The sequence below is a fragment of the Pundamilia nyererei genome, unplaced genomic scaffold, assembly GCF_000239375.1.
Source record: "Pundamilia nyererei isolate P.nyererei 1_Seehausen unplaced genomic scaffold, PunNye1.0 scaffold00011, whole genome shotgun sequence".
Taxonomy (NCBI): Eukaryota; Metazoa; Chordata; class Actinopteri; order Cichliformes; family Cichlidae; genus Pundamilia; species Pundamilia nyererei.
The window spans coordinates 3506070-3531749 of record NW_005187412.1 but is presented as its reverse complement, the minus strand read 5'-3'; the positions used below and the strand labels follow the sequence as shown (position 1 = coordinate 3531749).

Sequence of the window (25680 nt, the reverse complement as noted above, 5' to 3'; positions counted from 1 at the left end):
ATCTATCTATCTATCTATCTATCTATCTATCTATCTATCTATCTATCTATCTATCTATCTATCTATCTATCTATCTATCTATCTATCTATCTAGCAACACTTCAGAGTTGTGCGATGAAGCAGTAAGATCAGAGAAGGATGAAACCAAAGACCTTCTTCCCCCTCTGGGGCCAATGTCACATGTAATAACTGTTACTTATAAGGCAAACTCTCTCTCTCTCTCTCACACACACACACGCACACACAAACACACACACAGTGTTAGACTGTCCTAACACTCAACTAAGCTCGGCTTGAGGAGTAAATATTTGTGCTGTGCAAGCTCTAGACATAGGAAGGCTCCTCACCTCAGCACTGTGCCACCAAATCATAAAATATTCAGAGAGAGGAAGACGGGAGGAGGGGAGAGAATGAGGGAGTGGGAGAATGAGAGGAAAAGAAGGATAGAGAAAGAGCGAGAGAGAGAGAGAGAGAGAGAGAGGGAGAGGGAGGGAGAGAGAGAGAGGTCACACATAACAGAATGAGATGGACGGAGGGGAAGAAGTGCGGGCGTAGGTGGCTCGGTAAAACAGCACAAGATCTGAATGGAAGGAGTGGGTTGTTTGTGGAAGGGAGGAGAAAGGGGAAAAACAGAGGACATGGTGAGGGAGGCAGAGGGAATGAACAACAAGGCTGAAGGGAGAGAGAATAAAACACAGAGAGGAAAGGCTGAAGAGTGTGACAAGACAGAACGAAGGCTAAAGGAGGAGAGTTGGAGAGGAGGATTGGGTACTCTAAAAGTAGAAGACAAACAAAAATGTAGCCTGACAGGCAGACAACATTAGGAATAATCACACAGCACAATGTGTGGTGTCCTACAGCAGAGGAGATGTGTAAGAGTAAATGGATTGCGGGAAATGATGCTCTAAAGCTCTTAATGGTCCCAGTCAGTCTGCAGCTGAAGAGTGATAATCCCTATCCAGGACTTAATGAGGGTTTATTCTTTCACAGGTCATTCTGTCCTGGGATCTTGAAAGACTTCTCACTGTTAAAGCTGCTCTATTCACAACCACTCTGCTCACTTTGTGACTTTGAGGAATCACTACACCACACTGCTATCCTTTTTGTGGTATTTGTTCTTGTGACTGAGTAATGTCTACTTTGAGTTAATCACAGTAATTTTACTAAAAAACAAACCAAGGACTTTTAGCCATTTTCAGCCTTTATTTCATAAAATTTTATTTCCCCAACAAGGTGAGTCCCGAGGCAAAGGTGATGCCAGTGCTGCTTGTTGTCATTGTGGACCCTGTAGTTGGCTGATATTCATGAAAATTAACACACAGGTGGAGCATTGTCAAAACAAGAACTAAAATTTCTGCAAAACTGCACTGGCCACACACTAGTGATTTACAGTTTTTAGCTATGCTGTCACAGCTATGGGTAATAAAGTCAGCCATTTAGATGGTAATACAGTATCTCAGCAACGATATGATGGATATTCATAACATTTTGCCAGTTAGATCCCCATGAATTAAAATAGCAGGTGCTTTTTCCACTGCTGTGACCCTCAGTGGTTATGCTACGAGGGTCCGTCGGCAGTAATCAAGAGACATGGGTTTGCTTGATTAAAGTTATCATGACTTTTACTTTTAAAAATCACCTGCTGTACAACAACAGCCAAGTACTATTTCTTTCTATTCACACTTCTTCATTTGGCAGGTGCTTTAGTGTAAAGCCACAGCTGTGCTTTCGATTCAAGGTTGAATTGGTTGTGTGCTATTTTTAAAGTTAACACACTAAAACCATGTGCGGCAGGTAAAAGGTAAAGTTGAGAGGCGTTAATGATGCTGCTGTTACAAAAGGCAACAAGCCAATATAATTAAAACAATCACAACAGTGACATTTGCTGAGATAATTTGCCTTTGCACACATTCATTTGGTATTTATACCATTTATGTATGATATAATAAATCTACGAATTCCCCGTATGTGCATGAATGTTGTTTGCACTTCATTCATATGATCAATGTCAAACTTGACAGGGTTGTTGCTAGATATCATCAAATGTAAAGGTATGAACTGATAAAATAATAGTTTAAATAGTTCTTTAGGTTCATAAAGCCCCATCCTTATATAAAGCGATTCCCTCTCTGCCCATCACTTTTTAGTAGAAAACAAGTCACCAGTGGACACTCCGTCATCTGTCAGTCAACAATATCTAGTCATCAACGTCACTTCAGAAGCAGTTATTTCACCTGTCGTTGCCACATGTCTCCAAATGTCATTGACATCTCAGGGTCTCTGGTGGCTACATCAGCGCTAGTCTATTCCTGTGTGTACTCCCCTTTATGCTTGATGTCTCACTCCTCTGGTGCCTGCATACCGATGTCAGACAACATAGTTTATAGATTAAACCTCCACTCACTGTGACATCTAAATTCGCAGTCGCAAACATGCCTGTAACAGTGACAACTGCAATCGTTAGGAAATATTGAATATCTGCACTAAATTTCTGGGAAATGGATGATTTTAATGAGGACTCATTCTTTGAGAAAAAAATGTTTGTAGGAAACATGCACTCACTCCGTTTGCTTATAGAGCAAAAATAGAATCATGAAAATATGGAAAGCAGTTACATTCAATTCCCTCTGCGGGAAGTAAATGGCTTAAAATTGACCGTTAGGATCAATAGCCACTAGTCTTTCAAACAGCAGTTCAAATGGAGGATACAAGAGAAAAACATAACGCTGAAAACAAGTGCAAATACTTTACTTTTTTTCTTTTTCTCTTTTTAAAATATATTGTAAAATATGGTCATTTTCAGGTTTCACTGTCTGTGAGATTCAGGGGTGTTTCCATGATTTTTATGTGGTTGTTGTCAAGAAGGCTGACACGACTCCCAGAGACCTGCAGCAACATTATCAGAAGGCTTAAACTCTGTTGACTGGCAGTGTCCATATTATGTACATTACACTTGATAACGAACCAAGAAAGGCTGCTGTGTACAGCACCACTGTATCGTTAGTGCCCAAAGAAGCAGGTGATGTTACACTAGGTAACCACTTGAGTCATAGCCAAAGAACCAATGAGCTCTATATTTGTTATAAAAACAAAGTTAAAGAAAGGGAATCTAAAAAAGTTGATTTTGAAAGTTAATATTTTTTGTCTACTTAAAATTGGCTAAATTATCTAGAACTTTAATTAAAAGTAAATGCATTCTCTTAAACAAGAAGCCACTGACAGCAGATGTTCTCCATTCAGGATTCATTCAGTTGCCCTTTTTCCTGATAAACAACTTGATTTAAAAAAAACTAACAAAAAAAAGCATTGAAGTTGCTTTGGGTTATAACAATTAGATTTACCAAAGTTAGTCTCAGTAATCATGGACAGGTTGTCAATCTATCGCAGAGCTAACATCGAGAGACATACAACCATTCACACTCATAGTCAGTTTAGAACTGCCAGTTAATCTAACGGCATGCATGTCTTTGGACCGTGACGGGAAGGTGGAGTACCTAGAAAAATCATACAGGGAGAATATGCAAACTCCACTGAAAGGCCCCAGATTGGAGCACATTTACTCTCCCTCACCTGACCTGTAACTCTGGAGTCCATACGGTGATTATATCATCCCTCTGTCTGCAGACTCTAACAGTTGTTTCCACTATTGTGTTACAGCTTGAGGCTCACAGGCCATTAATCAGGATGGGTCTTTGGAATCGAGATGAAAGTCTTCTCTACACATGTTTTATCCAGAGCTTACAGTGTAACTGTAAATCATTAATTTGGTTCATTTCTATTAAGACACCCACTGCAAGATCTATGTGTGTGTCTGTTTGAGTGCACATTCAGTCCATCATACTCTGTATTAACTTAAACCATATCTGTCTGCTTTCCTTCCTCCCTGCCACCATAAATAGAAACTGCCCCAGACACATTACTATTCCAACAACATAATCCAATGCAGGTATAACCTACATCACAGCACAGAATTGATACACTAGTCTAATAATGGCTTCATATTTCCCTCTATATCCCCTAACGTCCGATGGAATCAATACCACAGCAGAAGCCGATGGAAATTACGCATTTTACATGATGTAAAGTGAGAAATGAGGTCACATATCAACAAGAACAAGTTTTATTTGCTTGCAAGGACTTGGCAGCTGAATGTCTGGTTGTGGTACAAAAAAAACAGCTCCTCAGCCTGCGCCAGAGCATCCCTCCTATCCTGAGAGGAGGGAGAGGGAGCGCGAGATACACGCAGTGATACAGAAACACAACAGGGGATGCACCGGCTGCAAGTGAGTCGTTCGGGATTGTTCCCTTTTTCTTCTCTCGGTTGGGGATGAAAACACTGACTAACAAGCGCTGCCCACTGACTTTGCCACGCACACAATCGTCGGAACTTCGCTTTTGGACACTTTTGTCGTTTTGTGCGCTTGCAAACGTTACCCTGTGCGTGTTTTGAGGTTCACAGATCAATACTCATCGAATTAAGTATTGTTATCATTTAAGTTACTGCAGCTTAAGTTGTCGGGGTTTTGCGCACAAAGACTGGCGGTGTCTGCCCGTGCTCACACGGAGGTGTCCGGTATGCGTGCCTAAAGAGAGAGTGAGAGAGAGAGAGAGAGAGAGAGAGAACGAACTCCCGTGGATGCGACCGTGACCTCCTGAATCTGGATACTGGGGGCTGGGGGGGCTTTCACTATCCTCCTTTATGATACAAACCTTACCTTTTCAGCGAGGAGATCTGTTTAGGAGTCTGTGCAACGTTTCACTTCTGAGCGCACTTGTCTGACTCAACGATGAGCTCCCGTGGGAAATACTGCGTGTTTTTGTTCTTGCTTAAAAGTATCCTGTCGGACCCGGGAACCTCAAATCAAGGTGAGTAAAGGGCGTCACAATGACCACACACTTAGAACAAGGGTGGATGCACCAAATTAGTCTCCTCAAACAAAAACACAACACGCACGCTCACACGCAAAACGCAAAGTACAGCCTTTTTCAACATTTGAGAACACGTGCATGATGAATATTTAACGAAACAAGTTAATAATTTGTTCACCCATTAAAGCCTGACGGATTTGCTTTTTATTTGTGATTTGTGGAATTTTCTCTCTTATGCAGCTTCCCGGCATTTGTCAAACAATAACTACAACATTAGCGTTTGACGGATTTCAAAGTGCACTCTGCATTTGCAGCCTGAAAATGCATCTGAGATTTTCATTTTGTCGGCCGGACCCATAGATGTCAGTCTTGGTTTCAATACGTTTGTGTTTTGTCCTAATTAATGATCCTGTATTGCTTACAGCACACATCATCCAAAGGCAACATTAAGTCAGGAAGTTTTTCAGATCATTTGACTTAAAATGATACTATTGTTAATGTGAAATTTTCTAAACACTCAACATACAGTCATTTCAGTGGAAAGGCACAGGTTTAAAAAGAATCCGCACTGCACATGCATTTCAGTTTCATAATACACAACACACCGAGAGTTCAACTGCAAAAAACAACAACAACAAAAAAAGATTCACACCATGGAGGCTGTCTGCTGCTTGGTCTACAGGCTGAAGCTCCTTGAGCCAAAATGACATCTTATTCACCTCCAAGTGCACAGAAACATCACCACAGCTATAGGAACCACTCAGTGCTACTGTAAATGGCAGCCCCTTATATTGCGAAGAGGATTCCTCTAAGGCAGGTGAATCTTATTATGCTGGGCCAGTGGTTGACAGTAGCTTCATCAGAATAGCTCTCCATATTTCAGGATTCATTTTCAAGTCATGCTGACATCAGTGTGCGGTTGCATATGTTTGAGAAAGACAGGAAATAATAGTGTTATTTCTCCTTCGTTGTGCTTGCAAGTCACATGGGTAAATGGTTGCCCTAATGCAATCTGTTCTTGACATCTTCCTCTTTGCACGTTTGCAAAGAGGTCAGTTTAATATTCCTTCCTGAATGTTTAATGTGTAGGATACACGTTTTCAAAGATGACAGGAGCTTCGCTAGCCAAATGTCAAAGTCTCCTTCACTACATTTTTCTGTCTTTTGTGGGAGTGTGTGTGTCTGTGTGTGTGTGGGCGCACACTCATTTTCCCCCACAGGATGTCTGTCTGCCTGTGGTGGTGACAGGCTTAAAGAAGAGGGGATGCACACAGGGGAAACTTGAAAAAATGACATCGTGAGGTGCTTAAAATGTAGTGTGAACAAGCTAATCTATGTTAGATGGTGCAATGTGTCTGAGTGAGTTTTCTGAATGTGAATCACATGTTTATGCCCTCATAGAAAAAAAGAAAATGAGAGTCAGAAGATAGTGTCTGTGGGGGTTTTAATTGAGTCATAAAACATATTTGTTTTCTATAAAGTATATTGAAGATTGTTAAAGGGAGTGGTAAATTACCGTTTAAACTTAATTGTTCATAAATAATTTCAATCTGCTTATTGTCAAAAGAGAACCTTTTAGACGAGGCTCTTATACGGCATTTCTGTAAAGTCAGCGTTCTCACAAGAATAGGCGATAATATGGAAGCAGCATTTTTTGCATTATAATGTATAGGAGTGGGAATTCAGCACAGACATCCACACTGTGGTGCAAAACTACACAGTTGATGTGCTGGTCAGAACAAGGCTCTTTTGTAACATAATAGGTTAGGCTTGTTCTTAGCTAATGAGAGGCTCTCCAACTTGTGAGTAACCTTAAATAAGTGTAGTTTGTAAGCAATTGAGCCTGACATGTTTGTGTTTCCAGTAAAGTATCTAATTCATTCCTTGGAGTCTTTCTTTTGTCAGTTTCGGTTTAGAGTCTAGAGTCTTGCTTTTATTAGATTCCTGTGGACAGCAGTTCAGCCATGGAAGTGTTGAGAAGAAGTGGATCCCAGACTCACATGTCCCCCGCTGACTTGAATTAAAATTGCTCATCTGGTACATGAAGTAGAATCAGTCTGCAGTCTTTCAGACTGCATGACACTTTACTACATGACAAACTGCTAAACCTAAGCCCATATAGCCTGCTTATAGGCTCATTTCTACGACAAATGAATGCAGGTGAACATGCAGAATCTCTAAAGGATAGGATTTTCACCAGAAGCTTTCTGTTTCTCTTTGTAGTCTGACTTCTACTGGCAAATTACATTTGTCAGGTAAACACTCCATGCAGAGAGTAAAAGATTTTATTGGGATTGTATTTGTCTGCTTTTATCTAACAAAAATCTAGGTTTATTAATTTTTTTAACATACAACCTGTGGATGGAACAGGAACTCTTTTCCCAGGTATCCACTGGGAAGACTGGAAGCTCCAAACAGGTGTCTGTTTCCCTGAGGTCGTTTGGTTAGAATTATACTAGGAGAGTTGCACATAACGCAGACAAGTTGTCATTCCTGTTATACTTCATTGAGGTCCACATGAAGGGTAGATAAATAGTTGGTGCACTGTTATGTAGTGTTATCACAGATAAGTCTGCATAGTCATGCATGCTTTGATTAAAACATGAGAATAATTATTCTAATGACAATTAACAATAAAAAAAAAAGAAAATGTGTGCGTTCACCATCTGTGCCCTTTCCCACAAAGGGGTCCAGAGAACAGATTAAAAAATGGGTAAAGTGAAGAGAACTGTAATGGTGGCTTGTGCAGATGCAGGTGTTCAGCTCTCTTCTGCTGTCACCCTCACGTTTTCAGTTCTCTTAATCTATTGTTCATTAACAAAATAGCAGCCTTCGTTACGTATGCGTCGATTACCATCTTTCTATTATCTATCAGGTACTATGACGTGGATCTTGTATTTGACGCAGTTTTTATCCTGCTGAAGATGTTGTGCACACCATTCTCCACAGGAATAACTGTCCCACTAATGAAGTGGCACGACCACGAAGAAAAGTGCAGGAAGTGGGCTAGGGTAACCGAGGGGTGGGAAATTAATTTTCCTCAAGGGGCCACATGAAAAACTGGAACTGTTTTGTAGGGCTGCACAAATAAGCTGAACTCAATTCTGCCTAATAGTAATATTAATTTGATCTCTTTATAAACTATTACTGATGAGAATAAATATTACAATTAGCCAATTAAAATATGAACTAGGCAGAGGCAAAACACACACATTCTATCACCATTTAATCAACATGCACAACACAAACAATTGTGCAAATTCTTGCTGAATTTCAAATATTTTTACCTTCATACAAAGTGTTACTCTTTTAATTAATTACATCATCTTTCTCAGTCTTGTTTTCTATGTGAGACAAATTCAGTCTGTTTTGGGTATGAACAAGGGATTAAAGTCAGGTTCGATGTCTGAGGTTGATATGGAAGCGCGATAACATCAAAAACTTTACCTTTCCTTTCACAAACCCGAGAATTTCAACTCCTTTTAGGAATTTGCCAAGGCTGAGGAAACTGACAGCTGTGTGGTAGCCTATGTCACCATGTGCATTCTCATACTCCTCCAAATGTGAAATAAATTATATATAACTCAGTGCTTTCGCATTGGGGAAGTTAACTAATTTAGTTAAACAACATGGCTAATTTTTAGCACTGATTTACACAACGTCTCCTGATGTATATTAAAATGCAATAATATGAATTAGAGCTCTGGGATAATCTCAGACACTTTTATTTTGCACTTGCTTTAACAGTGCAGCATTGTTCCCAGTCAGACTCGGGACAAACTGGCAGGTGTTAAAACTGATGGCTGTCTATTTCATAACCTAGCCAAGCGTGATGTTGCATCCATTGAGAAATCAGTCCCTGCCATATACTCTTTAAAGAGGACATGAAATGCTTCGTGTACAGAGGCTAATTTACACCAAGGAGCCCTGCTATCAAAAACTTACATGGATTTCAATTGTCTGTGAAGCTGAATTTAAGAAATAAATGTTGAACGTGAAAGTTTTTAGAACATATTTAGTACCATCTTGTGTCAGTACAGAACTTGACATCACCGGGTTGGTTGTTTGGCTGCAATCAATAGACTTACATTAGTTTATGTTACCTAAATAATAACAGAACTAATAATTCAGGGAAAAACAAAGGAACTAAACTAGATTGCATTGTAAGGGAACAGTGTTGGGACTAACGCGTTATTAAGTAACGCGTTACAGTAACTACGTTATTATTATGGTAACGAGCACGGTAACTAGTTATTATGCCAAAACCGGGAACGCGTTACTCGTTACTGGGATTTAGATAGGCTTGTTATTCGTTACTTCGTGTGGTGGCTATCGCGGAGCTTCCACAGATTCAATAACATTAGCAAGTGGTGGAGGCAGCAGGTGGATGAAGGAAAAGGGAGGCAAGAGGAGAGACGCGAAGCGGCCGCTGGTCCGAGTATCAGGTGAACTGAACTTCAGGTAAGAAGTTATGACCTGCAGTCTCTCTGGGTCAGATATGAACCAAGTTTAGGTGGAGTTTATTTTCGTTATGCTGACTTTTTCATACTGCGTGCTAGCTAGCATGACGGAGTTTCTATACAGCTGGGTGGGTGCTATGTTACTGATGTTGAACTTTATTTTGTTCATAATGTTAATTATTAGAGTTGCCAGCCGTCCCGTAAAAAACGGAATCGTCTCGTATTCAGAGAAAATATTACGCGTTTCGTATTGAGGTGAAAAGGAACAGTTTGTCCCTACAATGAAAAAGGCACAAAGCTGGAGTTATTCTGTGTCTTTGCTGCACAGCTGCCTCTTCTCTCTCATTCTCTCCCTTCCCTCTCCTGTTTCTACTTCAATCATGAAACTGATCAATGATCAGCTGATCGGCTTTTCTCTCTTGTTTATTTATCGCCCACTTTGCGCCAGAAAGAGGAAACCAGCAGATGTCGCGGTAAACAACAGCAGCACTTTTAAGCTTTATCAGCTGTTGTTAGAATGTATTTAATATTAATTTCTAGTATCAGCTGATGTTTGCTGGAGCCACAGCTGTAAACCTGCTGGTCATGATGTCGGTTTGTATATCTGGTGAGAGGGAAACATGAAGATGAAACCAGGTGATGTCCTTCATTGATAGATTGAGACATATATACCATCAGAACAGTGTACATCACTGTCACAACAGTGTTTATTTTCATTCAAAGGCTTTATGATTTTTCCTCTAGTCAAAATGCCCGGGATGATTTTTTTGTCCCAGTCCAGCCCTGTATGCAGCTCATCTGCAGTCTGGTGTTACCTACATCTTTCCTATTCGAAAGGCAGAATTTCCGAGTTCTGAGTACAATCAAAAGCACCACGACTGCAGTTTTTGTGTTGGATGTAAAAAGCAGGCTAGGATAGAATCAGGTGTGGGATTTCTCTCGTGGAAATGTGCACATTATTTTTCCCTTTCTATTGGTAGGTGGCACAGTGCACTTGTTGTAAGTAAGCAAGCTAGAAGACTGGCAATCTTGCTGGGTATCCAGTTACAGAAGCAACACATTAACAAGAGAATTCTGAGTGAAACCAAAGTTACTTTCCCTAGTAACTAGTTACTCTGAAAGTAACGAGTAACTTGAAGTAACTGAGTTACTTTTGATAGAAGTAACTAGTAATGTAACTAAGTTACTAATTTAATGTAACTTACCCAACACTGTAAGGGGATCACTTTTGTATTGGATGTAACAATGAGCTTTATGTTAAGAAACCGAGGATATACCGAGGATATCAACTTTCACTGTCTCTCTTTTAGCAGTAAGTGACTCTTTGTTGTTTGGCTAGCTGCACTGAAACACTTGTTTCCAACACCTGTTAGCTCTAATGTTTGCCTTTTCAAAGCACTTTATGAATGAAGATTGTGTGGAGGAGGGTCTGTTTGAGTTAGGTGACTCGAGTGGTTCACAGGACAAACTCAAGTCAGAAACTCTGATTTCTCCTCCTCTGGCCGGGTATACTGAGCGGCGCAATCAGCTGATGGGATCAGCACTATTTTATGAAATAGAATATTCTCTTTTTTTCCCTAAGCACATCCAAGCAGTTTATAACATAACAGGTTACTACACATCACACCACAGACATACTGTGTTTCTTACCAAAGCATGATCATGAATGGAATCAGCATATTAGCAGGAAAAATAGGTCGATGTGTGCGATGGACAAAAACATCCCCCCCAAAAAACAGAGGCTCTGAGGAAGAGATACCACACTTTTTGGAGACATTTTTTTCCATGTCACATGTCACTGACTGGATTACGTCATATTAGAAGTGAGGAAAAGCAAAGTCCAAATTTGAGAAAAGGAGATTCCAATTTGGAGATTTTCTTTTTTTCCTGCAGACATGCTGATGGATGTTTGGACTGGATCAGCTGTGATTGTGTCTCACTCCAGCTTATCAGTCCAGTGACTCAAAAAGACACCGTTCTCAATTATAAAGTGCTTAACAATCCCGAACATTACGGCTAACAGCTGGATTTTCCATTCAAGTGCAGCTAGCCTAACAACAAAGAACTATTTACTGCTAAAGAGACAGAGGGTCCACTTTAACTGTGCTAGCTCCTTCATATTCTCACACTCTTTCACTTTCCCAAGTACAAAGATACGTACGTTGTGTGTCATAGATATTCAAGGTTAACTAAAGGCCATTAGACACTATTGCATAAAAGTGATGGGCAATTTAACATTTTTCAGATGTGAACTTGTCAGATGACGTATATACACACTGAACTTATTGCATTTTTGCTGAAAATTCATCCTAAGACAAAAATTTATGAAAAAAATAAAGTCAACATCAAGCCATGATGAGCTGGTCCTGATGTTTCTAAACAAGAAAAGGGTGAAACAGAGATTTTGGGTTCACATAGTTCTCAAGAGAAGGCAGCAGCAGGAAGAATTTCATGGTTTGGTCCAGGAGTTTAAGCTGTACCCCGACTGCATTCGTACATATTTCAGTATGTCTGTGGAGCAGATTTAGCTCTTGTTAACACAGCTGGGACCACATTTGAGGGAGCAGAGAAATAATTTTGGAGAGCCGATTGACCTGGAGCAGTGTCTAGCTGTGTGTCTGAGGTAAAATAGTATTATTTTATTATTTCTATATGATTGTGTATTCAGTACTGGTGTGTCTTTGAGGCACACTTTGAGCTACACTTGTCAAATGCAGTGGTCTGATTGGTAAGATCTGTTTATTCACATGCAAAAATATTTAGCTTGGTTCAAAGAAATGAAAAGTGCATATTCATCCTGCGAAACCACACAGTCAGAGGGAACGGCTGAATTAAGAATAGTTGAGCCTGAAAAATATTTTTAATGAAGTAATAGTGGAATATTCACACGGATATTACTTATCCTGTAAGTAAAGGCCTTCAAACTCCAAAATTCCTGCAATGTCCTCTGTCCTTATAATAATTGTTGTTATTATTGGTTCACCAGGAAAGAGCCATACTCTCGAATGCATCCTTTTTCAGCATATTAGTGCATCAGAATCTAACAAACACACTTTGAGAAACTCCCTAAGAGATGTTTTTTGGGGATTTTGTAGGAAATGACAAATCTGGACTTGATTGCTCCATCCCTAGATGTGTAAAGCTTAGTAAAAAGTTCTTGTTGTTTCTGCAGATTTGCTAAAAAAGATTGAGATTCCCACTTTTCTCTTCGTGTTTAGTCTCTTAATGGTGATTCAAGTTGTAATCGTTAAACACAGCAATCTGCTGTTTACGAACTAACTAAGCACACAGCTTTACCTCTGTCTTTACAAATAAGTCCATGTCTTGTTTAAAATTCTACATTCTGTATCAATCTTTCTTCTTCTTGTTCTTCTTTTTTTTTCTTTTTTTAAATGTGAGCTGACATCTTTCAGGATTAGCAATCTCACAACTTCTATAAACATCTGTTACAATGCATTTATACTGAAGCTGCATTTGCTTGCATAAACATATGTAAATTCACCTTCAGAACAAAGCAATGAAGTGAGCAATTCTGTGAGGAGGAGTTTATCAAAGAGTATTTGATGGTTCAAATGGGACAAACTGAATGATTTATACTTATTTACATGGGAATCCTAATTTTCCATTGACCTCACATGGATGGTCAGGGACAACCAAAGGGCCAGATGTGCCGTGGGGGACATATAATACCCATGATTGGGTGAACCTGTTTAAACCGGCGCTTCTGAGCCTGCTCCTTGTAGTTCCTGTTGGATTGTAAACAAGAATGAGATGCGACTGAGAATAATGATGCACAGTGTGACAGTCATTACAAAAGTGATGCAGCCATAGAGCTAGATGCTAGTTTTGTTTACAGAGCAGACCAGATGAGGGACCTGAGGAACAGTGAAAAACACAGCTGCCCGGACTGGGAGTTGTTCAGTTGCAGAACATTTTTTCTCTCGGATTAATTCATGACGGTGACAGCCATGGCAGTATTCCTCTGCATGGTAATGCTAAGCTAACACCGAAAAAGCTATATGATGGCAGTAATGATGAGCTGACAGGGACTTGAACCAGATCTTAAGCTGGTTATCCACTGAAATGTCAACTTTCCAACAAGAGGGAACAAGACCCAAAGTCTATTCTACTCAAATTACATTAAAATGTCTTATTTACATCTAGACCACATTTCCCTAAGTCTGACTCCAGCTTAAGTGTAATGAAACAACACAACCCCCCACACAAAAAAAAACAAAACCACCCCCCCCCCCCCCAAAAAACAAACAAACAAACAAACAAACAAACAAACAAACAAAAAAACAGCTATCAGGACAGTACAAGTACAGCCTGGGGAAGCCACCTCAGTGCTGCAGCACAATTTTGATAACACAGAGTGGGATTTGTTTGCAGAAGAATCAGGCCTAGAGGTACATGCTGGTTAAGTCCCTAGTTACATAAACTTTTGCACAGAAAATGTGTTAACATAAAAACACCTCTTAGGTGTTTCCTAGCCTGAGGCCATGGATAAACAGCAGTGTGAGGATGCCATTTAGGGAGTGGGATGCAGATGTCAGATAAAGTGACAAACAAGCCTGAATCATGGGGAAAACTTCAAAGCCACATGAGCACATTGTGAACTATTTTTACAACAAACCATCCCACAGCATATGGAAAGGTTTTAAGTATAAACTGATGGACAAAAAGACCACCCAGTGATGACTGCAAGCTGTCTGACACTTTTCAGTTCTTTCCCCATTTGACAGACCAGACCAGCAAGTCTCCTCTACTGAATACCCCACCCTATGAGGACCCAACATTGGTCTTAATGCCAGGTGAGGAACATCTCACAAGTATTATCAATCAATCAATCAATCAATCAATCAATCAATCAATCAATCAATCAATCTCTCGAGAAGCGTGCCCTGTCACAAATCAGAAGCATCTTCTACCACTAAGCTAGATACGTATAACTTTGCCTACCTCTCATCTCATCCTCAACTAAAAGATGAAACCGTTATGTCAGTGGACTTCAGAGAGCTGCATCAAACACCATCATTCTTCAGAAATTGGTCAGCAAACTGCAAAAACCTGCATCATAAACTTTGTCTCTGACCAACCTCTTTCACTCTATTCTAAGTAAAGGGTACTTCACAGGGTTAATGTTGAGCCCAATGCTCTCCAAACGTTTGACCCATGACTGTAACCCCATTCGTGCCATTATAAAGTTAGTTGGAAACACAGTAGTGGTGCTTATAGGGGAGACAGCCTACTGCCCTGAGCTGAACAATCTCAGCATCACAACCATTCTACCAGCTGTGCCACTATGTAGTGCAGCATTTGTCCAGCTGATGATCATAAGGGATTAGACAGATCGTTAGGTGGTCATTCAACATGTTAAAAAAATGAAAGAACTGAATCTGTTTCCAAGGCCAGCATTAAAATAACAAATAGAATAAAATGGAGTAAATAGAATAACACAACAACAATAATTGCACGGTGAAGGTGAACCAGACCCCCCAGACATAAACACAATTTGTGGCACTAAAAACATTCAACCCACTTCCTGTATGAACCTCTGCTGTGTGGTGGATGAAGGTCAACACAAACCACCTAAAAGACTGAGGAGCAGCTCATCTACAGAGCTCCATGCCTCCATCACACATGTCCTTGTGAAAGCACTGACTCCACTGTAGGCGATTACACACATGTACACACTGCACATCGCACAGTACAAGTAGTAAAAACTTTCTAATATTGTCACTGCTGCTTCTTTTTAAGATTATGTATACTTCTACATTCTATTTATTTTACTGTGAGGCATGATTTTCAGTTTAGTTCAATTCAATTACATTATATTTTTTTAATGCCAAGTCACAGCAGCAGCTGCCTCGGGGCACTTTATAAAAAATGTACAAAAACATTGAATTGTATAGAATTTCGTTGTCTGTAAACAGAGCAGATTAAAAGGTTTCAAACAAGTGTTAAACCTAACATAACAAGAAGAGGCCACAAGGTCAAGCTGCAACGGAGCCATGATTTCAGCTTGTGAAGAGATCCACGTTGTGACAGGCAAACATTGTGTTTACCTGTGTTGGTTAAACTATGATTAGACAGTGAGTCCAGGAGTTTGAGTTCATTTTTTGCCCTTTTCTTCCTCTGATCAATCAAAATAAAAATGCAAAAATTCTCAAAAAACAAAGCAAATGTTCTTCCTTGATAAATGGCTCGTACACAAATCATTTATTGAAACTAGCATCTGGTACAATTACTGCCAATGAAATATTCACCAAATTAAAAACTCTTTTTTTCTTTATCCACTGATCTGCTTTGTATTTCATGAAGCAGGTATCTGACACATCGTCCTTTCTATGGGATCATTTCATCTGATCAGCAGTAACATTTAGACAGACGTTGGAATGACTTTTTCAGGAACCTGCATCATCTGTGCTCAGAGTCAGATGAATTAGATGCTGCTGTCCACTTTTATTATCATCTCATAGAAAATAATGATTCATTTTTTTCCCAGTGGCTTTCTCTAACCACATCCAGGAAACTTAAAAAAAAAGAAAAGCCAGGGGTCCTTATAGAACTGTCTGTCACCCTGGTGGAGCTCAGCCTTGTGGAGTATCCTTATCCTCATACCTTATATACATATCCTAAAATATTTAGGGATCCTGACTACTCAGTGTCTAGATAGTGTTAATGAACCACCTGCGAGTACACACACACACACACACGCACGCGCACGCACATATGCACGCATGCATATATGCACAGACATATTCTGCAAACTACTACTTAAAACACAGTTTGTCTCTGCATTAGGCTTTCAAAAACAAAAAAAACCCCCAAACCCTTCTGGTCTGTGCACTTACTAGACAACAAGAATCAGAGGTCAAAGAAGGCTAAGCAACAGAGGTTCTTTAGTTCTTTACAACATAAAAGTGTAGGATGATATTCTTGTAAATGGAAATCTTCAAAGGAAGGTGCAGACAGTTAAGTGAGAAAATGGTAAATGCGTATTTCCTTACTTATCAAGCAATTGCAAAGCCTCTTTCAAAAATTCATGAGCTTGAAGTGTTCTTCTCCCCTGCCTTTGTCATCATTAGTCGTGTCTTGTTGCGTTACTGTCACCTGTAGATTAGTGAAAGACTGGGAAACCACTGAAAGGAATGTGCATCACATCGCCTTTTTAAAACAAGGACCGACTCTCGGAAAAACAGCCCCATGGCACTTCTGAACTCCGCAGGAAACCTCTGATATGAAACAGCCTGCAACATAACTCCTGTAATGTGCAGACACCCAACGTGTCTCGGGTAAAGGAAGGACACAGGAGATCATTACACAGGATATTGTTTTACTGTTAGAAGCAGAAGTCCCCGATCACACTTTTGATCCCGTTCAGACCATCTGCTATGGCATAAAAAAGCGTTACAGCATACAGAAATATTAGAGCATGTTTCTGATTTCAGAAGGAGAATATTGTTGAATGTCCTGTCTGATGATATACAGCCCTTTACCTTGGTATGAATAGCTGGTTACAGGAATGGCAGTTCCACTTGCAAAGGTTTCATTGGCCGATGAAAGGAAATGTAACCAATCAACGTAATGGTTAAAATTACAGAACATACTCAAAACAGCCTGCCTTCAAATAGTGACAGCTCTTGTAAGCCATCAAACCCTTTCATTATGTTGCAGTGAGATTTGTCCCAAAAGCTTTGCAGAGCCACACCGTACATCTCCCAAAGTGTGCCTCTGCAATAATCCGATAGTGCAGAACCTTTTTAAAAAAAAACAACAAAAAAAAACCAGCTTCAGGTTATTATGCTTCTAAAGCAATGCACAGACAAAACTAATGTGATTTGGACTCCTGATAAGTGATTACCAGTGTAATTGTGCTTGCGTGAAAAACAAAAACGGTGTATCAAATTGCCTCCACTGTGGTCTTGGACCATTATTTCCTGGCTCAAAAGATAGTTGTGGAAGTTAATAGTTTCATTCCCACATTGCTATGCATGTATGTTTATGTGTGCGCTTGGCTTTATGTATATGTGTAACAGAAGGAGAGACAGACAGAGAAGGGACTGCAGTCAGCTGAGCCTGAAGAAGTCACTTGGATGAGTGACGAAACTTTTCTCCCACTGAAAACGCTGCGTCCAGCTGAACAGAATCAACTTTTTGGGACAGAGAAGGGAGTTACTGGAAAATTTTGTGCTGCCAAACGTGCCGTGGAACATTGCTCATGATCATCAAAGACTCTTCTAATTTGGTCCAAATCAATATCTTTCTGTCTCCCTTGGTCTGTCTCACAGGCTCCCTCCCTACATCTCTCTATGTCCTCCTTTTGAACAGAGGCAAGGCCACCTTATTATAATTCAGACCTTAATTACCAGCTGGGAATCAAGGCTAAATGAAGTCTCTGTAAATACTAAAGTGGTTCATTAAGTCTCCCTCAAAGTGTATCTACTCTGGTTATCTAACTTGTTCTCAAAACAGTCACAACCCCATTAAATTAGTCCAGATTTGGCAAAGTCCGCCGTACACTAGAGTGACAGGTCGTCTGAAGATGTGACTCTTTGGTCTATAATGTCGACCACTGAAGTGGGACATACTTTATTGATAGAGATTGTAATTAACTGGCTGTGTGGAGACAAAGGAAATTGCACATTCATCATATCAAATTGGCTCAGGGGGCTTAGCAAGGGCCAGATAATGGCTCTCTTCATGCCTGAGCCGTGACCAGAGTGCAGACAGCGAGGGATTGCTACATTTGTATACACAATGCAGCCGTGGATTCACACAAATAAACTGTTGTTAACATGCTCATGCAAAAACACCACCACTAACACTAATGCTGAAATCAGACTGCTCCGTGCTTTTGTCTTTTCAAATGGTCGCTGAGTCAGATTAGCTATTAGAGCATAAACTCTTGGCGTGACTCCATAATGGATGTGCAAAGGAGCAAAGGGACTGACCTGACGTCATACTGCTAACATTTTTGCATGTGATCACAGCTAAATGAACAAACACACTGTGTCGGAGGTGGGCTTTATCTCTTTCTTTTTCACTCACAATAGAGAGTGAGTGCGCCTGTGGGTAGGCGCTGTGCACTCACAGAGATGATGTCACAGCCATAGATGGGATTTCATTGATTAATGCTCTTGACTGGAGGGGGAGAACTGTTGTAAAGACTTGCAGAAATGAGATAAAATGTTGTTTCTGTTTTACCGTGCTATTTTTATAGCAAGAGCTCTCCGTGCTGCCATGGGTCACCATCAGTGAATACATTACACCTGTGAACGTTGTCAAATATTGCCAAAGAAGAAATTAATGGGCACCCAATTGGAAGTATGGAAGCACACTGTGAAGGGAATGTGAGTGCCTTTCAGCGTGAAATCACGGGGATCTCGCCACTTGCCTTATCAAGCACCAAAACTCTTCAGATTTTTAACATGTTTTTAACAAATTCTGCATTTTTTTTTTTTCTTTTTTTTTTTAAACAAGGAGGTGCATGAAGAGGACACTAATCCATACACTACAAAGGCGGGAATGCCATTTTAGGAAAAAAAGTATTTTAAATTAATTAAAAAGAGAAAGGACCTGTGTAATCAGCAATCAGTAGTTCACATGAGTCCATGGGTGGAGAAATGGTGTGTGCCAGGAGTGTCACACATAAGGCTTGAGGGTCAGTATCCCAGCAAAGACTCCAATCCAGCCCACTGGAGGGCTTTGGAACAAGGATGATAAAAAGTTTTGGACTTTTGACTGTATTGTTGTAAGTTTTACAGCATTTGACAGATAAAGACCTCCCTCAAACTCAGTTATACTACAAAAACCAACAGATGAACAAGTAAATGGCATAAAAGTTCCTGTTTTTTCACTATTTACTTGAGAATGTTTTGAAATTATTTTATTTTTTTAAATTTCTTTTTACAATGAATCCACAGTAAAACCAACAAACCAAAAAAAGAAAAAGAAAAAAAAACCAGGATGTTTACTTATGATTACAGGACAGTCTGTCCAATGAGCTAATAGAACTAATTTTACACAGTAATTTCTTATTGTTTCCGCCCAAAGAGTCATGCTGACAGATGTTTTCCATTTATTACAGGAACATTTCTTTATCATGTAGACAAACTGACATGCTGTTGAAATTGCACTTCTTTCACTCCCAATAAGATATCTCAGGGAATAAATGTGTCGTTAAACATTGTTGCACCGACACAAAGGTAAGTTTCACTCGTCTGGCCCACTTAACATCAAAGTATGTGGCCCACAGTGTAAAATGTTTGACATCCCTGGTGTATGCAATGTTGTTTGGTGTACAAAACCAAACTGGAAAGCATCAAAAACATGTCACAACGAAGAGAGCGACCCAGCAGCTGAGCTCTGAGGGCTTTAATAAACAGGGGTGCACATAAGTGGTCCGCAGGTGCGCATTCGCTGTCAAAATAAAAGACGCGCACCAGATAAGAAGTTGCAACGCGTGTTTGCGTACATATAAAAGGTACTGTTTTTGTCCGCTTGAGTGGGATTTTCACGGCACATTCTGCACCACATCTCTGTGCGTTCATCATTTGTTTGAAGCCAGCTCACCTCCTGTAACCACTTTTCCGAGAATACGTGCTTCTTTTGCGGTTCGGACTCCTTCTGTCATTTCTTATAGGTGGAGGAACATCAAAGTAATTGCTTAAAGGAGCTTCTTCGACATTTTTAAGAATTCTCTCTCTTTTTTTTTGCCTGTCCCGTTTAGTAGATCATCACACTTAAAGCGTAATGCAGTAGGAAAATGTTATAACATGTTACTGAACAATTCATAAATGATCCCACACTGACCATATATCTCTTGAAGTAGTTTTTTAACTATTACAATTTTAATCTTAATTATTGTTTTGTTGAGTTAAATAAAGTTTGATAATACTTCCACCTGTCCCCTTTATTCCTCTTTGGCTCTGACCTCTGAGAAGGAGAGTACTAATTTTTCCAGACTTCAGCGAGGTAGAGAGCAGGTTTGTGTTGGTGTTGCGCTGGACTTTCCTAAGAGCTGTTATTTCATAGGTGGTTGAATTTGATAAGGGCCTTACACTTCTGTCAGCTCCTCATTGACAGCTTGATAACTATTGTCTGCTCTCTTCCTGTTTTGTCACCTCCATTTCTCTTCTTTTTAAATTCACCGTCCAACCTCTCTCACACACTCGCTCTCTTACTCTTTTTGCTCTATCCTGTCATTCTTTGCATCTATGCTGTTGTTCTTTCACTTCTAACTTTTCTCCTTCATTTTACGAGACCTTTTCTTTTTTTTCCACCACTCTGCCCTATCTAGTGGTTCTGTTGGACACCACAACGGTACTGGGAGAACTGGACTGGAAGACTTATCCTGTCAATGGGGTGAGTGACCCTGGTATTTCTTGATTTAAGGCTATTAACTGTTTAAGGTTTTTATTGATCAAAAAAAACTTCTGATACCCCCCCTCCTTTTTTTTTTTTACATGGTAGACCAATGATGGCTACAATTTGAACCTCTCTTGTCCAAAATCGAATACTTGAGCCAGAGCAGACTAGATTTTCTTGCATTTGAGTCAAATGAAGACAGGAGACAAGATCTTGTGTCTTATTAAAAAAAATCCTGTGGGTATCAGGCGGCGTGTTTTATACTGGATCCTTCCTGACAGCAGTTAGAGCAATGTGACATCCACTGAAGAATGATATGGTGACTTGTGGGAGCACAAAACACAGCACAGCAGGGGTTAAGAACATATGCTAAGTTTGCCCCTAGAGGAAGGTTGACTCAGAGGCAACAAGTGGATGCTGGGTTTGGAGGTGGACAGCAAGTGACAGCGTAGCTCGCAGGTCAGCCGTGTGGCAGATGTCATGCAGGAGCGCACAGTACACCACCTATATGAGAAGGGTGTACTGGACATACACACACAGCTACAACATTAAAACCACTGACAGGTGAAGTGTACAACACTGATAATCTCATTAAAGTGCGATATTGTGCTGCAAACCATGGCTCTGACATTTATGCGGATAAACCCATCACACTAAAACCACCGGACTAGACCTTTGTTAGTCCCCCAATGACATTGGATGAGCGCATGGGTAGAAGCAGTAAGAATGTAACTGAATACATTTACTTAAGTACTTGTTTAATGTACATGCTCTTTAAAAAAAAAAAAAACATTGACATGTTATGCTTCCTTTTGCTTTTGTTGCTGTTGTTTTTTTAAGATTAATTGCATAGTTATAGATCAAGCTACCTACCAATCAGCAATTAAAATCATCAACAGCTGCAACATTAAAGAGATGTTCACTCTTTAACGTATTTAATCAAAAATGATGCTCCAATGATATCATGTATATGATTCTGAAAAGGAGCATGTTTACTTCATGTACTTTAAATATATTTTAATTATACAATCTGTGCATTTTTAATACAATAAATATTTAAATAAAAAAATCTAAGTACTCTTTCTTTCTGCAATTCTGCTTTTTGAATAAACACCTCACTTAAAAAAAATCCTGGCAAATCCAGACAATATGATTTCCAGACTTCTGAAGGCTGTCTAGCCATTATTAGTTGTAATGATAATACTAATAATAAATATTATGTGTGAATTTTGCTGCTGGTACAGAAAAATCAACACACTTTAAAGAAAATCAGTAGACATGAGAGCTGTGTTTGCATCAGCAGTATGGTTGATGCAAACACAGCAGCCGTTTCTGTAGGCAGCTTTTCAAAACTCGCTGTGCTCATTTCACACGTCTGAGCTGGTTTGGAGAAAGCAGAATGTGTGTACCAGTTTTCTCAAAAAGAAACAGGGATACTGTTACGCACAGAAATCTGATCCATCCTCAGGATTTCTGATTACTGTGTGGGTGTGCACATCTGCGACTTAAGCGATACAGGAATATCATTACATCGCATTCATTTGCTTCTATTCAAAGAAGCTTCCACAGGGAAAAAGCAGTTTCACTCAAAACTGGAAGTGTAACCCTTTAATCAGATAACTCAAAGTACCTTCAGTGCATTTAAAGAAATAAACTTAGTGCAGTTCGGTCTATATATTATTGAACGCAGGCATAATTTAAAAGTTTAAAGTGCAGACTCTCAGCTTCAGTTGGAGAGGCTAAGGAATTATAGCCATTATCAAACAGCTCCCCTATTTTCAGCTTTTGTCTTTTTGGAAAGTCTGATCTGTCTTTTCTGCTAGGGAGAGCAGTCATTAGTTTAGTGAACTTTCTGTATTTCCTTTATGACAGACTTGAATAATGGCGTACATACCATTGAAAAGATCCTGTGATCATCACTGTTTTTTTTCTGTTGCTGTCTTTTTATGTTGCTCTGATCACCCATATTTTTTTTCCCCTCAAAATATGCTAAATTGCTAATTTGGCCACTCCACATTGTTCTGCTTTGCACTGAGGTCTCCTCTGACCACATGTTGATTAACAGAAACACCTCTCAGAACAAATAAACACTTTGAATCATCTACAGACCTCTTAACGGCTTAATTTATGTTCAACTGATGAAGGAACAGTCAGCACCTGTCTGAGAAACAGCTTTTGAGTCAGCTATCCAATTACACTGCCTATAAAAAAAGAGAGACTTCATATAAAAATAGCTTTATTTCTCCAACTGTTAATGCAGTTAGCAACACAACAAATACATTTAAGTTAGAGCTAAAATGCGAAACGTGTTTCAGCATCAAAAAAATATAAGGACCCTATAATTTCCCTATAGCTGTTTAGATGTCTTGTACAACATAACTTAAGAGCAGGTGCATCGTGAGCCAGTCCATCAAGAAATAAGTACAGGTCTGCTGAAAAGTAGATGTCCATTCTCAAATACATGGTCAAAGAGCAGCTCTCCTCTGACCCACTTCCACTTCGTACCAAACTCTCTTGATTTATCAAATAAATGAAAAGACAAACTTCAAATTAATAAATAAATTGGTGTCTTCGTGCAGTTAAAAATCACAGGACAGCTGCTAAAGACTAAATACTCAAGTATTACACTATTAAAGCTTCATATATAACATTATTATTTATACCTCGTAACTATGAGTAAGTAAACATGTAGAAGTCCACTCTTCCTTTGATTTAATTTATTTACGCAATTAGATATTAATTAGGTACACCTGCTGCTCAAATGGTTTAAGCAAATATCTAATCAGCCAATCACATCGCGTTCATTAAAATTTAGGCATGAAGCGATAGTCAAGATGACATGCTGAAGTTCAAACTGAGCATCACAATGGGGAAGAAAGGTTTAAGTGACTTTGTACATGGCATGGTTGCTGGTGCTAGACAGGCTGTCTGAGTATTTCAGAAACTACTAATCTACTGGGATTTCCCCCACACAACCATCTCCAGGGTTTACAGCGAATGGCCAGAAAAAGAGAAAATATTCAGTGAGCAGCAGTTTTCTGGCTCAGAGGTCAGAGGAGAAGCAAGACTGCTTCAAGTTGATAGGAAGGTAACAGTAACTAGAATAACCAATTGTTATATGCAGAATACCATCTCTGTTCTCTGCACAATAAAATAAACCTTAAAGAAGATGGGCTACACCAGCAGAAGACAATTTTTGGAGGCACATTCAGGTAGTTGTGTCAGATTTTGGCTTAAACATCACAAAAGCATGGAGCCACTCTGCCTTGCATCATACAATTCAGGCTGATGGCGATGTTGTAAAGCTGTGGAGGATATTTACTTGGCACACTTAGGGTCCCTTAGCACCAACTGAGCATTGTTTAAATGCCACAGGCTGCCTGAGTATTGTTTGTCATTTTTCTAATAGTGGCTTCCAGCAGGATAAAAAACCGTGTCACAAAGCTCTAATCATCTCAGACTGGTTTTTATGAACATGACAATGAGTTCACTGTGTTCCACAGTCACCAGCTCTCAATCCAGCAGAGCAGACTGGAAAACGGTAGAATGAAAGATTTGCATCATGGACGTGTTGCTGACAAATCTGCAGCAACTGTGTGATGCTGTCATGTCAACATGGACAAAAATCTCTGAGGAATGATTCCAGCACCTTGTTGAATCTGTGTCGTGAAGAATTAAAGCAGTTCTAAAGGGCAAAAGGGGATCTTACCCAATAACAGTTTGGCATATCCAATGAAGTGTCCAGGGAGTGTGAGCACTGCATTGTTCACGTTTGTTATGTGTATCTAATTCTCTCACGTATGTTGATTATTAAACCACATTTATCTACTATAAAATAATACATTTGAATTTAGTAAAACAGCACTTTGAAGCTGAGACCATTTGTGAAATACTGAAGATGCAATTAACCAACCTCCTGAAGCCCAGAGATCTTAATTTAACAGAGTCTGGTTTTCTCGGCTTTTGTTGTTTATAGAACATATGCGACAACATTTATATGCAATGAATACAGATTCAAACAAGCCATTACAATATCTAGAGATTAAACTAATTTAATTGCAGCATATGATTCTTTTAGGTCTGAGCCTGAAGGAGAAGCGCTGCTGTAGATTTCATTCTTACAAATATTTCATCGGGGACTGAGCAACCATCAGCAGCAACAATAATTTTTTCATGACTTCGTGTCTAATTCAAGACACAAAGTGGTTGTGGGGTGGGGGCTGTTTGTGCTTTCAGGCTATTATTAAAAGTGTAATAAATCCTTTGGAGCAAAACCAATAAATAGCAGCAAAAGGCTGAGATATTTTCAGGGCCAAATACCAATATTGAAAAAGCTTCTCCTCCCTTGCACACAGCCTAAACAGCGTTTTTGCTATGGGGACCAGCAATGCCATTAATTGGTTGAACAAAAACACAGCAAAACTCCACCACCTAGATTCATATCAAATCAATAATTCATCAAAACTACAGAGATTTAATGACATTTTCATAACACCACTCTCTCCCTTCCCTTTAGTCTGACAATGACAAATTGCCTTGTTTTAATCAAAACCTCAAATCTCTTAGCCAGGTTGAGTGCCGCCTCCGTTGTTTTTAATACAATGCTATCTGTCTGTGCAGTGTCGTTAGGTGTGCGCATGTGTGCACGTGTCATTTATCTTAATGTTTCAGCACCTATGAACATGAACTATTTATTCTCTGATTTTCACCTGATTAACTTTTATTTCTGACTTTGTGCACTAATTACATAAATTCCTGTTGATGTGTTACTAAAACATGGATGGTTTTCCAAAAATAAAAACATTGCATGTGATAACCAAAAACTGCTGCCCCATCTTGACAATCATTAAATTATCTTTCCTTGTTAACAGCTAAGGAATACCAGCTAACCTGCTCCTTTATTTGGAGAGAATATGATGCCAGTCATCACAGCTGCCAATATCAAAATATCCTTGGAAGTGAGCTGAAGTGAAAATGG

General features: G+C 39.5%; 1 protein-coding gene across 3 annotated transcripts in view; it reads left to right on the top strand.

The window, feature by feature from the left end:
- Window positions 1-4263: 4263 nt before the first annotated feature.
- The window catches only part of LOC102208562 (ephrin type-A receptor 6-like), a 75079-nt gene continuing 53662 nt past the window's right edge, over window positions 4264-25680 (top strand). The window contains exons 1-4 of one of the 3 annotated variants that reach the window (XM_013908478.1): window positions 4264-4283; window positions 4724-4866; window positions 14075-14143; window positions 20635-20699. In XM_013908478.1, the coding sequence (XP_013763932.1) occupies window positions 4788-4866; window positions 14075-14143; window positions 20635-20699 (213 nt within the window). In that variant the 5' untranslated portion in view covers window positions 4264-4283; window positions 4724-4787. Of the gene's footprint in view, window positions 4867-14074; window positions 14144-20634; window positions 20700-25680 lie in introns of all 3 variants that reach the window. The other 2 variants (XM_005724221.1, XM_013908479.1) reach the window with 2 other exon arrangements.